The sequence below is a fragment of the Pseudopipra pipra genome, chromosome Z (genome assembly GCF_036250125.1).
Source record: "Pseudopipra pipra isolate bDixPip1 chromosome Z, bDixPip1.hap1, whole genome shotgun sequence".
NCBI lineage: Eukaryota > Metazoa > Chordata > Aves > Passeriformes > Pipridae > Pseudopipra > Pseudopipra pipra.
Window position 1 is genome coordinate 52,552,891 of NC_087581.1, and position 13,912 is coordinate 52,566,802.

At 39.4% G+C, this 13,912-nt stretch overlaps 1 protein-coding gene across 6 annotated transcripts in view; it reads right to left on the reverse strand.

Annotated features, from left to right (window-relative positions):
- The window catches only part of KIAA0825 (KIAA0825 ortholog), a 249,849-nt gene that overhangs the window by 202,226 nt on the left and 33,711 nt on the right, over positions 1 to 13,912 (reverse strand). For all 6 annotated transcript variants that reach the window (XM_064643221.1, XM_064643219.1, XM_064643220.1 and 3 more), the window contains one exon: positions 12,578 to 12,717. In XM_064643221.1, coding sequence (XP_064499291.1) covers positions 12,578 to 12,717 — 140 coding nt within the window. The remainder of the gene's footprint in view (positions 1 to 12,577; positions 12,718 to 13,912) is intronic.

Consider the following 13,912-nt stretch of genomic DNA (forward strand, 5'->3'; position numbering starts at 1 on the left):
TTTTCCGAAGGCACTGTATGCCTTTGCTAACCTGTTGTCTATCTGTCCGTCAATCTTACCATCCGAGGAGATGAGGCTACTGCTGGACTGACTTGAGTTCCAATTCGCCAATGGTGATCTGGGGATAATGGAAGACTTCCTGAAGTGCAGGTTGATAGAAAACTTCTGTCTTCTTTAAGCTGACTTCCAGCCCAAAAAGCTCAGCAGCGTCTGCAAAGCAGGATGTTAAACGCTGCAGAGCTGCTTCTGTGTGGGCAACAAGGGCGGCGTCATCAGCGTAAAACAGCTCCCGGACAAGATGATTTAAGGTCTTAGTATGGGCCTTCAGTCACCTTAGGTTGAAAAGGCTTCCATCAGTACGATATTGAATGTAGATACCGTCCTGATCATCGAGGTCTGCCGTGGCCCTTTGGAGCACCGTGCGGAAGAAGACTGTGAATAGAGTTGGTGCAAGAACGCAACCTTGTTTCACACCATTAGTTATTAGAAAGGGCTCAGAAAGTGCGTCGCCATATGTGACTTGGCCGTGCTGATCCATGAAGCAAAATGATCATCTTGAGGAACTTGGGGGGACATCATAAACGTTCCAAAATCTGCCACAGACCTTTTCTCCTCAAAGTATCAAAAGCTTTGGTAAAATCAACAAAGGTTACTTAGAGGTCTTTGTTCTGTTCCCTACACTTCTCTTGCAGTTGTCTGAGAACAAATACCATGTCTGTGGTGCTCCTGTTGGCTCTGAAACCACATTGGCTTTCAGGTAGAAGTTCTTCTGCTATAGTCTGTTCAAAAGTATTCTTGCCAGGATTTTGCCAGCAATGGAGAGCAGAGTAATACCTCAATGATTTGAACAGTCTGATTTATCTCCTTTCTTCTTATACAAGATGATGATGACTGCATCACAAAGATCTGACGGTAGTTTGCCTAGTTCCCAACAACGCACCACAAACTCGTGAAATTTAGCATGGAGTGCAAGGCCCCCATGCTTCCAGACTTCAAGTGGAATTCCATCAACCCCAGCTGCCTTGCCAGTTTTCACCTGCTGTATGCCTTAAGAGTTTCTCCCATAGTAGAGGCAATATCTAATTCATTTTTCACCAGTTGTTGTAATGTACTGAATGTAATGTACTGAGTTGCTGAGCCTTGAACTACACGGCTAGTACTGAAAAGAGTCTGAAAATGTTCAGACCATCGATTCAGAATGGAAATTTTATCTGTCAGAAGCATTTGACCATCTGCACTGAGTAAAGGGCTTTGAGCCTGCACAGTGGATTTTTTAGTGAGGCACAGCGTGCGCAGAACTGGTCCCATCCTTTACTCCTAAGGTTCATCTGTCAGGGCCTAGAGAGCTTGGATGGTGACAGTGAAGTCCTCAGGATGTAGGTTTAATTAGAGTATCCTTCTCTTGGCTCACTTGCAGCTTCTGCCCAGGAATGGTTTGTTTTGGAATTATAGCATCTTGGAAGGGTGTCTAGGACAAAGGAATGTCCTTGGGTTTGACTGTAGGGGGCTGGGGGGGTAAAAGTAGGGATAGAAAGGCTCATCCAAATCATTTTAGTGGGGAAGAAGCTTGTGTGCCCTCACGAGGTTGCAAGCTGTGCTGGCGGTGGTATATGCCTCCAGTAGGGTCTCCCATGCAAGACAGGTCAAAAGTGAAGGGTCAGATAAAATGTGTCCCTGGGTAGGATGGGCTCGCCAGCCTTCCGGCAGTCATCCTAGGAGAAGGACAACTCTAATTCCAAACCCGGGTAGACAGAGCTCGCTTGGCCCTGTAAGACCATCCATCCAAGAGGAGGATACTCTAAAAAAAATATACAAAGGGAGTGCAAATTTAACAGCCTTTGATTAATTTTTCTTCAACAGATGATTCAACCTTTTTTTTTGAACTTGAGGAACTGTTCTGACACAAACAGAAAATAAACAGTGGCCAAACTACTAAACAAGAGGTGGAATATAAAAGCTCAAAGAAAAAAAAATACCTTTCTCTGTAGCAAAGAAATCTGATTGTTACGCTTCTATGGTTCTTTTTTAGACTGAATGATTTTTTAAGAATTAAACTTTTAGTCACACACAAGGAGTACCTTGACTGCATCATTATTTGTGGCTAGTACTATTAGCATACCACTATGCAAATGGAAATGATATCACTTAAATACCTTCTTTTTGTAGGTGAGGGTCTGATGTGTTTTTTTTTTACAAACTAAAGCAAAGTTCTTTTATGTTATCTGTGTCCACAATGAAAGTGTTTTTCTGAAGTAGCATTTGGTAAGGACTCACACTGCAGAGAGACAGTCTCAATATGAGAACCCCTAGGAACTCTTAATTATTAAGTTGTGACAATTTTTACAAATAACTTAATCATGTGGAGAGACTGCTTTTTAAGTGGCTGCATCTATGGACAAACAGCTACAATATAAGTACTATAATGTAACTGACAGTGTAAGCACTGTCATATTGATACATCTTTTTTTTGAAAAGTACAGTATCAAAATGAGGGTTGCTCTCTCTAGATACCATCTTCCATTGCCTAAGATTACTATGTGAATAAGCTGAAGTATGATCTCCTAACTCCTTTCAATTTCTAACAAGCCATTTCAATTTACTTCACATAGCATATGGAGCAGCTATAAAATGACAATGACATTGGTTAAATTAAACTGCGAAGCTATAAAGTGAAATTATCTTTAAACCTCATGTTCCTTATGCTTAAGATCCTCATATTCATGGATATCTAGCTTTAGAATCAGTTTACATGCCTTTTATTAAGAACAGACAGTTTTAAAATAAATGAAAATTGTTTCCATTGGTTTTGAAGATATAAGCTCTAACATAATACTACTTCATACTACTCATTAAAAAGCTTGACTGCTAAAGGTACAGGACATTTGGTATAAAAAACAGTCATGTCATTTGGAAACCTGTGTCTCTGAGGACCTGCTATATACTTCGAGTAGTAAAAAATTTGGAGAAAGACATTCACCAGTATAATTCCAACAGGCATTTTCATTGTTACACTTTCTCCCATGATGAAACAAATATTTTACTTTATTTCTCAAAAACGTACCTGTCAGAAGGTAAATATTAAGGAAATTTCCCAGGAGGTCATTGCTGATGCCTCAGCACTACTGTGTGTTAATAAGAGCAACTTATGAAAAAATATAAATAACTTATTTTCTAGCAAAAACTGTTAGATACAATCTAACTGAAAAGAATATCATAAAGAGTCATGCAGAGCATGTTTTGTTCACCATACCTTGAAGAAAAAAAGAGGTTGTTCAACAAATGGCTATTTACCATCTTGTATGTTCCTGCAATGCTTATGACAATCTAAAGTAACAGTCATGGTACAATGTATATCTTAAGATTCATAACATTCTGAAAAAAACATATTATTATAGTTCCAGGCCTATAAGGTTTACGCTGTTCCATTTTACTCTATCTCACCAGCTTATTCTTTTTGGCATGTCCATTTTCTTACTCACATTAACCCAATTGCATAAATAGATGCAATTACTTTTCATGTTTTATGTTCTTTACAATAGTAACCTCAACAGCAGAGGAGGAAGCAAGAAAGTAAAGCTCCTATTGGTAATAATATAGGCTACGCTATCACCTCATATTTGTTAACTTTTTTTTCATAGTTTGACTAAATTCTTATTTATATTTTGTCTCCGAGTTCTATTCAAAATAAGACGAGTAAGAATTGTAAGCAGTAATAAAAAACTGATGACAATAATGACTACAAACAGTACTTGTTCAGAAACATTCTGCTAAGACAAGTATGTCTTGATGCTTGTTTTTAAAACCATTAATTCTTTAAAATATGAGTCTGAAAGTTACAGGCTAAAAGCCTTGAAAAAATTTGCTTTCTCAAATCTTATTTTAGTCTTGGACTTTAGGATGTAAACCAAAGACGCATATGGTTAAAGGACTTTACAAACTACTCCATATCTCTCTAATTTAGCTGTATTGTAAAGTAAGTATTAAGAAATAGAATGGTGATAACTTTGCTGCACCTTAGAAATGTAGTCAACAGCTTAACCATATAAGAACAGCCAGTTCTAACCAAACTACTGCCTTGTTTTAAAGGCTTGAGATATTTCAGTCCACAAGATATAAGCTTAGTCTTGATAAATTCTTTCAGAAGAATGGCAGTAAATTGTGTCTTTTAGCTCCATTGACCAAAACAAAATAGTGACAAATAACGGTTAAGAAGCCATCATCTCATATATGCTCATATGAAATTAAATGAAATGGGATACTTTATAGTGCAGTCAAAGATTTGTTTCTGCAGATATATGTGGCAGCTAACTAACCTAAGATACTGACACAGTTATAATCACTGAATATTGGAGTAAAGAAACTTAACGTCAATAAAATAGCCAATTTCTGAGAAATTCTGAGGTGTCCAGCTAGCAAGTTGGTAAGGAACAACTATACTAAGCTCAGTTATTATGCACAAAGACAACACAGCCTGAACAGGAAAAAAATTACATTCCTTTCTCAGTTTAATTATTTCTTCCTAGCAATTAGTCCAGTGAAGTGATTAGACAGCTACTATTTTGAGAAAGATTTTAGTAACGTTACTCTAATATCTTCATAAGCACTAAATTCTCAGGTGTCATAGGTTTGAAAAGAGATGTTGGAATTCTTTCCCCAGTGTCCCGTCCTCTCCCCCCATGGTTTCTTCCCGGATGGGGGGAGTCAGGAGTGGGGGGACTGAGCGAAGCCGCACGCGCCGGGCAGCGGTGGGAGGGGGAGGTGCCCTCGAAAGAGGGGCCGGGACCACGGCTCGGGAATCCTTTGTCTGGTGGATGGGTTTCTCCACCGACAGACAGAGCAGGAGCTACTTTCGGTTGGGTTTTTTTGGGGGTTGGTTGGTTTTTTTTTTCCGGCCCCCTCCTTTTTCCTGAGGGGAAGTTTCTTCCCCACCGGACACCTCATGGAGGACAACTGAGAGAGAGAGAAAGCGATTGATCTCGGAGCGAGGCTGCATTATCAGAGCTGCCTGACCTGAAACTGTGCCTGTGGAAAAAAGGACTCTCTCATTGCTGGCTGCGAAGCCACCGGCCGCTCACGTGGCTGCGAGCAGCTGTTGAGCTGCCGGGAACACTTCTGCTTTCAGCCCTTCAACCCCCCCCCCCCCACACCCCTGGGGAACTGGGACTTTGTTTTGTTTCTTTTTTGAAAGTTTTGATTGCACCATTTGTTGTTTATTCGGATTTTGTTAATAAAGACCTGTCTTCTTCCTTTTCCACACTTTCACCTGAAGTTTCTTAATTTCAAAGTTGCAACTTTGTTAAACTGAGACATCAGGTAAACACCAAAGTAATAGGTTTGTACAGCGAGCAGGTTACATTCACTCAAAAGCGTCAAATTCTTTTCAAGAGCTGTGATAAATAGTAGATCTGAGTACAGCTGATTAAATCATGGGGTTTATTACTCTACAATTAGTTCTAGTTAAAAATTCTGGACCACTCTTGGGATTTTGGTTGGAGGTTCCAAGACTTTGCTAAATTTCTTGAATAACAGGAATGTGTGGTAAGCTGCTTCCTGAAAACTCTAGAGGAGATCAAGCCTCAAATTTCTTCAAAATAAAAGAGAACGGTAACTCTTGCAGCACATCTCAGTTTAAAAACACATAAGGCCATGCACACTCCAGTTCTGATACAGGAAAATGGAATGAGATGGTTTGACTTAACATCCTCTTTGAAACTTCTCTATCCCTTATTTGTAATGTAAATGGGAAGCATTTCTTGGCAAATCAGCAAAGTTATGATCAACAGCTGGACCATGTCATACTTTCCAGATAGTCTCTAATTCTTGTTAATTCTCAAATAATTATTACAATTTATATTAAACAGTTACAGAAAAAGATGCAATGCAGTGCAGTCAAAGATCTGATTCTGCAGATGTATGTGGCAGCTAAGTAAGCACTTATTAGTAGTGACCTCACTGAAGGTGGATCAAGGGTTGGACTTGATGATCTTGGAGGTCCCTTCCAACCCAGCTGATTCTATGATTCTATGATTCTATGAAAAGGCTATCCTGATGAATACAACTTCGTGCTTGAGAATAACCTGAGACTATCACTCTACATAAAACTGGCCAGCAATGACAATAGTTTTGAGAGTTCGTATTTACCTACTTCTAAAAACTGCTGTAAAAATAAAGTTAACATTCAAGTGTAGTAAGGGTTCTGTTGCCTTCTGGAATTTTGATGCTGAAAAAATCTCCAGAGGAGTTAATTAGGGGTGAGATAAGAAAGGGTTTATTTTGCCAAGGCTCAGATGTTACAAGACGCGCACGGGCCCTGCCTGAGAGGTTACATTTTATAATACCATCCATCCAATCCCAGATGTGTCCACCCTGTGGTCTTTACTCTGGTCCGCCCTGGGGTCCACCCCCTGAGAAATGGGTCTGGGGGTTTTGGGACCCCATGTTCATCCCATCTTCACCATCATCAGAGCACAAAGGGAACACAGTTACCTAATTCTTGACCGTATTCTGTGGTTTAGGCCCTGATATGCTGTTCTGCCAACAATCTAGGCCTTGCCTTGACAAAAGACTAAACATTTCTGCTATATTCAGGGGTAGGATTGATATAGGGAGCATAGAATGGGGTAAGAGGGTTAAGGAATGTGTAAACAAGGGTGCTAGAGAAAGGGAAAGGGACAAGGGACAAAGGAGGGGGGGGGTTTGCTGCTTTTAAAATCTACTTCCACTACTTATGAAACTTACAAGCCTTACAAATATTAGAAAAATAAAAAAACATTAGTGGCTTAAGGCATCAGTTCTGTTATATAATCATCATGGCTAGGCTTCACAAATGAAGATTTGGGAAGGACTCTACCCACATTTGCTGCAAGCATGCTGGTGGCTAAAGAGGCCAATGCGGGATAGACAAAGTCCAGTAGCAAAAGGCACAGCAGAAAGACTCCTTAGGTGGTATCGACAAGACACGGTTCTTTCTGCATTGTCATTTCTCCTTGAGAGTGAACCTGTGTGCATTCTCAAAAGAAGCAGCAGCATTATAGATAGTGTGTCCTCAGGCCTTCCGATTTGAGGCCAGAGTAGACCGATCAGGAAGATCAATGTAGCCAAGGCTGAGATGTTGTTTCAGGGAGTCTTTTTGTATCTTTTCTTCGGGGCTCCTCTCTTGCAGCAGCCGGTGGCAAGTTCACCATAAAGCACGATCTTAGGGAGGCGGTGGTCCTTCATCCTTGAGACGTGTCCTGCCCAGCACAGCTGTGTTCTCATCAACATGGCCTCAATACTCATAACTGCTGCCTGTTCAAGAACAGATGTAATAGTCACGTAATCAGTCCAGCAGATATTTAGGATTGTACGGAGACAGTGTTGATGGAAGGGTCACAAGTGGTGGTGGTAAATGACCCATGAAATAAGATGAAATAAGATGATCATCCTGAGGAACTTGGGGGGACAACTTAAACATTCCAAAATCTGCCACAGACCTTTTCTGCTCAAAGCATCAAAAGCTTTGGTGAAATCACAAAGGTTACTTAGAGGCCTTTGTTCTGTTCCCTACATTTCTCTTTCAGTTGTCTGAGAACAAATACCATGTCTGTGGTGCTCCTGTTGGCTCTGAAACCACATTGGCTTTCAGGTAGAAGTTCTTCTGCTATAGTCTGTTCAAAAGTATTCTTGCCAGGATTTTGCCAGCAATGGAGAGCAGAGTAATACCTCAATGATTTGAACAGTCTTTATCTCCTTTCTTCTTATACAAGATGATGATGACTGCATCATGAAGGTCTGATGGTAGTTTGCCTAGTTCCCAACAGCGCACCACAAACTCATGAAATTTAGCATGGAGTGCTTGGCCTCCATACTTCCAGACTTCAGGTGGAATTTCATCAACCCCAGCTGCCTTGCCAGTTTTCACCTGCTGTATGGCCTTAAGTGTTTCTCCCATAGTAAAGGTAATATCCAATTCATTCTTCAGCGGTTGTTGTGAGATGGACTGAATTGCTGAGCCTTGAACTACATGGTTGGTACTGAAAAGAGTCTGTAAGTGTTCAGACCATCAATTCAGAATGGAGATTTTATCTGTCAGAAGCATTTTACTATCTGCACTGAATAGAGGGCTCTGGACCTGGTATGTAGGCCCGTGTGCTGTTTTCAAGGCTTCATAGAATCCTCTGTAATCACTCGTATCTGCACATAATTGAGTTTTTTCTGCTAGATCGATCCACCACTTGTTCTGTATGTCACTAAGTTTCTGTTGGAGCTTGCTGCATGCAAGATGAAACGCTGCTTTTCTTACATGACAAGATGGGTGAGCAAGGTGTGCTTGGTGAGCAGTTCTCTTCTTTACAACAGTTCCTGGATCTCTTGATTGTTTTCATCAAACCAGTCCTTGTTCTTCTTGAAGGAGAACCCTAAGGATTCTTCAGAGGACTGCAGGATGCTATTTTTAATATGTTGCCAAAGTGTTTCAGGAGAGGGATCTATGGAATGATCTTCGATCCTAGTTTGAAGGTTTGCTTCTAATCTGTCTCTCACTGTAGCTGTTTGAAGACCATTAACTTGGAGTCTCCTCCTTGGAATACTGCCCCTTTTAGGTTTGAACTTAAGGTGGAAGTTAAGTTTACGGCATGAACATCTCTCTGTCACACCAAGACATAATCGATGAAGTGCCAATGCTTAGATCTGTGGTGCATCCAGGTTGTCTTCAAACTATCTTTCTGCTGAAAGATAGCATTGGTAATGGTGAGCTGCTGCTCCGCACAAAACTCTAGCAGAAGGCGACCATTATCGTTGCAGTTTCCAACACCATGCTTGCCTAATACTCCTTTCCAGGCTTCAAATTTCTTTCCTACTCTGGCATTGAAATCACCAAGGATAATGATCTTATCATCTGCAGGCACCTTTTGGGTAAGGCGGCGCAGGATGGTGTAAAATTTATCTTTTTTGGCAGGGTCAGCTTGGAGAGTTGGGGCACATATACTAAAGAGGACAACTTGTTGTTTGTTGTGTAGTGGAAGGCGTAGGGAGATAATGTGATAAGAATGACCTGCCGGCAGAACTTCAAGTTTAGGGACAACAGAGTTTTTAATCATGAAGCCAAATCCTGAGAGATGCCTTTCAGTTCTGGGTTTACCTGACCAATAATAGAGTGTGTAACCGGCACCATGCTCTCTAAGGCTGCCTTCCTCATGGAGACGATCTTCACTGAGAGCAGCTATGCCGATATTGAGACGTGACAGTTTGTGGGCAATTAGGGCAGAATGACACTCAGGACAACCACTATCCACAGTATCAAGCATGGTTCTGATGTTCCAGCATGTGAGTGTCAGTTTGGGTACACCTTTGGAGGCAAGTGTATGCCTTTGTTTCTTAGACTTTGTTTGACCGCATCAGAAGATGCCCGTTGGCCGTGGTTAATCAACTGGGTGAAGGGTGGAGATGAGCTTTGGTTAGGTCATCTTTTCTAGGCCCCTCTCCGTGTGGAGCAAGCAGTGCTTTCCTTGAAAAAGGCTGCTTGGTCATTCAGGATGCTGCCCCAAGAGACTGTCATCTCTGGGAGCAGTCTCAGGTGACCAATGTCCCAAACCTCCTGCATGCAGGGTTGGGTCTGCGGCTTCCAGTGCACCTTTCACCTGCCGTTTCGTCCCTCGCCCGTCGCTACAGGGCTTTACAAATGTGGACATATCCTTCGAGCCTGCGCAATGGATTTTTTAGGTGAGACGCAGCATGAGCAGAACTGGACCTACCCTTTACTCCTAAGGTTCATCTGCCAGGACCTAGTGAGCTTGGATGGTGACAGCAAGGTCCTCAGGACATAGGTTTAATTAGAGTATCCTTCTCTTGGATGGATGGCCTTACAGGGCCAAGCGAGCTCTGTCTACCCGGGTTTGGAATTAGAGTTGTCCTTCTCCTAGGATGACTGCCAGAAGGCTAGCGAGCCCATCCTGCCCATGGACATATTTTACTACAGGTCTCTCTCGCACTGCCCACTCACAACCCTCCAAGCAGGACTGCTCTGTCCACCCTCCCGCCTGTCTGGGGACCCCATGGCCCATCGGACCCCCTCCCCCTCCCACAAATTGGACTGGCAAACCTCTGTGCACTCTGAAGTTCCTCCTCTCCTGTCCTCCGGGGCTGCAGCCCCCATGGCCGCCAGGAGAAGCCCCCTTGGCATGGTGGGGCCAGCTGGGGAGAAAGCCCCTCAGTGTGGCCAGGGCCGGCCGGGGAGAAAACTGTTATATAATAGTGAATGAATGAACCACTTACTACCTTCAAATTTACAAATAAAACAATTTCACACAGACAGCCTTTGTTTTGTTACAGCACCAAATAGAATTGGTATAATAGAAAAACAAGGAAGGAAATTCAACTGCTGAAAAGCATTTCTGATTTGCCATGTCACACAATTTAATAAAATCTATTCAGTAGGAAAGCAATAAATGACCATTCAAGTGATTTACAAACTTTTGCCTCACAATTTTTTACACAATGTTTCATTTTTAAAAATATATATATGCTATATACAATTGTGTTCATTCTTGGTGGTCTAATAAAAGCATAAATCTATCTGATGAAAAATGGATTGTATTTCAACTATATCACCATAGCACAACGATCTGCTCTTATCATACCACTCACAAAGATCAATGATAACTTGAAAATTATTTAATTCCATTATACCTCTAAGATATTTGCAATAAAAGGACTCTTTTTAATTTAAAAGTCACATCAGCTGCTGTCACCATCTCCTTTTAAACTCTTCTCGATTTCTGAAACTGACATATTAGAGAAGCAAAATATCAGCTGGTAACTACAGAGCTACTTTTTGGGTTTCCTTGTGAAAATTAGATTAAAAACCAGTTTAGGTGTCAATTCAGCAAAAATACAAAACTTTTCCTGGCAATCCAGTTTCATGCTCTCCTTTGATAAAATATCTTTAGGATCTTACAAAACTTACAATGAAAGGTCCTTCTAATTTGTAGGACTAGGTACAAGTCACAATCAGCCTTCTTCAGAACAGTTCCACTGTGATGATGTTAATGTAAAATGTAACACAAAACGGTGACATAAAGTACCACTAAAAGGAATGGACAGCTGGCTTGCTTTCCCACAGCTAAAAGCTTTCTCCACAAGCAGCATACATTTTACACACACTGAAACCAAAAACAGTAGTAAAGCATTAATTCTAAACGTTCATCTTGATAATAATCTTGCTAACTCTAAGGCTGTCTCTGCATAATGACAACAAAATCACTTTTATTTGGTAGCTGAAGAGGTGACAACGGTTCTGCAAAAAATGCTGTTTCTGTTTTTTCCAGATACATAAGACCATAGACACTCAAAACTTAATTACCTGTGTAATTAACTGCGTTATGACATCAACTAAACTCTATCTACGTTTCACTCATGTCAACTGCTGAAAAACTGTAACATGAAATTGTACTATGCAGTAGTCCTCAACAGCATACTTCCCAGATCTTCAATATCATTATTACCCTGGGATTATTAATATTGTAAATACTTTAGTAAACACTAAGTTTTTAAATGAAAATATGAGATGAGAGTGATATAAATAACCCCCTCTCCCTGGAAAATCTCTCAGCCTGGCATAACCAATATAACAATAACTCAGAGATGATCTAAGACAGTTTTCAGCAAGATAAGGCAATGGTTTACTTCCATTCTTCAGAAAGCTGCTTGGGAACAGCAAAGACCTCCTCTCACAAATGTGAGCGACATTAAAATTATACAATCTTAAAATAGATGTCATGAAGAGAGTTCTTTGAAATCATAAAACTGTGTAAGATGCACTGTTATCCAAGGGCAAGGATTTTCAAAATTCAGTATTAAATTATGTCATATGTTTTATCTCTGAATGTACACTTATTTTTTTTTAATGGACAATAAGTCTATTTACTTAAGAGCATCTTTCACAATGAAAGTATTAAAAAGGTACTAAAGAATTAAGCCACAAATAAGGCACAGAACCTTGAGCTAATTATGTTGTAGTCATGCAAAAAATTGCATCAACAATGAATTCTTTCAGAAGTCTTGGAAATCAGTATGTTACAAAGAAGTGGGCAAAGAAATATATTTCAAATTCTACTTAGAAAACTTTCTATTGCAGCACAAGAATTTTAACTGAAATAGGTAATACAACAGATTACATAAGAAATTCTACATATATTAACTTACTTCCTTGTTCTACTTCCATTACAAATGCTTAAAGAACATACCGAGTTCAAATGTTGCTTTTTGTCAAATTCTGTAGCTCTTTTATAGAATAAAAATTCCATCTAATAGTTGTAGGAAACACAACTGTCATGTGAATTCACATTTTCTTCCTTCACTATCACACCTACTGCAATAAAACCTAAGATTAAGATGATTCAGCTGTTAAAAGTACCATAAAGAGAAAGACTATAGCACAATAATTATATGGCATTAAAAATCTGTTAAATGCTCAGGTGGTTTAGATAGAATTACTGTTGAAATATTTATCAGAATTTTAATCTACAACTAGAAAAGGTAAGCCACATTTCTTTGTAATGACTTTCATTAATATTTTGGATACAAATAAAATACTCTTTACCTGGAAGAGTTGTTCTTTATTTTCTCATCAACATCACTCAGGATTTGTTGAAATTCCAATTCTCCAGGAAGGACATTTAACAAACAGTCTAAATTGGAAGAATCAAGTGAATACTCTCCTCCCCATTCCATTTTTAGAATCTGTAAACCAGATACAGCAAAATGGTTAAATAATGAAAAAAGGTAGACTAGAAGTACCAAAATGTACAACATTTTGTTCCCTGGAAGTATTAGATTAACAAGGGAATCATTTATGTATGGAATTATAAAATTAGTGTTGAATAGTACACCTTATGCATGCTTCTGAGTAGAGTGCTACAGAGGGAAACCAGTAAAATAAATGCTGAGATAAATTTCATAGTATCTTGCATTTCTTCAGTTTAAAGAAATCAGTTCTTTTACCTTAATCACAGTAGTAGCTTTCTTAATTTTTTTTGATTTAGACAAGTAATTCTCACTATTATAAATGGAAACTAAAAATACATACATTAGAGGGTAAAATTACTTTCTGTGTACTTATAATTTCTGTCCATAACTACTTTCTGGAAGTTCCACACATCATCGCAAATATTTAGAACACAAAAATCCAGAGTAAAACACTATAACATATCATAAACCCAGTGTCATCTTGCTTTGTACTCATTTTACTCAACAACTGTGTCGCTAAAACACAGGTTAAATCCACTGCCCTATTCAAACTAATACACTAAATCCCATGAGTCTTTATAACGGAAGCAAAGCATTAGTGGAGTTATTTTTACCTGTTTTAGGTCGTTCTTACAAGCAGTGATGACTTATTACCAAAACTAAAGAAAAAAATTACATAAAAAGTGGAAACTTATTAGTCAGTATATCTAATGTCTACTATTTAGTATTTAATAATACTATTCATACTGCAGCAACTATATGTGGAACAAACATAATATTCAGATGCACATAATGTTTCGGCAACAAAATAAATTAGTAAATCCATTATTTTTCTTGCAAGCAATATTTTTCTATAAAGCAACTACAGTGTTCATTGGCAATTTATCAAGAGGCACTACTAGAAAAACAGATTGAAGTTTTTTGATAGTTTTTGGTCATATAGGAGTGTAGACCTACAGGTAGCAGAACTGCACATTTCTGATTTTGCTCTTCCAAAACAAACATGAAGGTCCTTTAAAGTCTAATATCTTGCACTTCTCAATTAACAGCACAACACCATGAAATATTTCATGGAAATACTGTTTTCTTAAATTCTTAGAAGCTACAGAATACCCCTTTGCAAATAACAATTCAAAGACTTTTGACATTTTGGGACGTAGCTGAAACTCAGTCATCTTGCTGGTGAAAA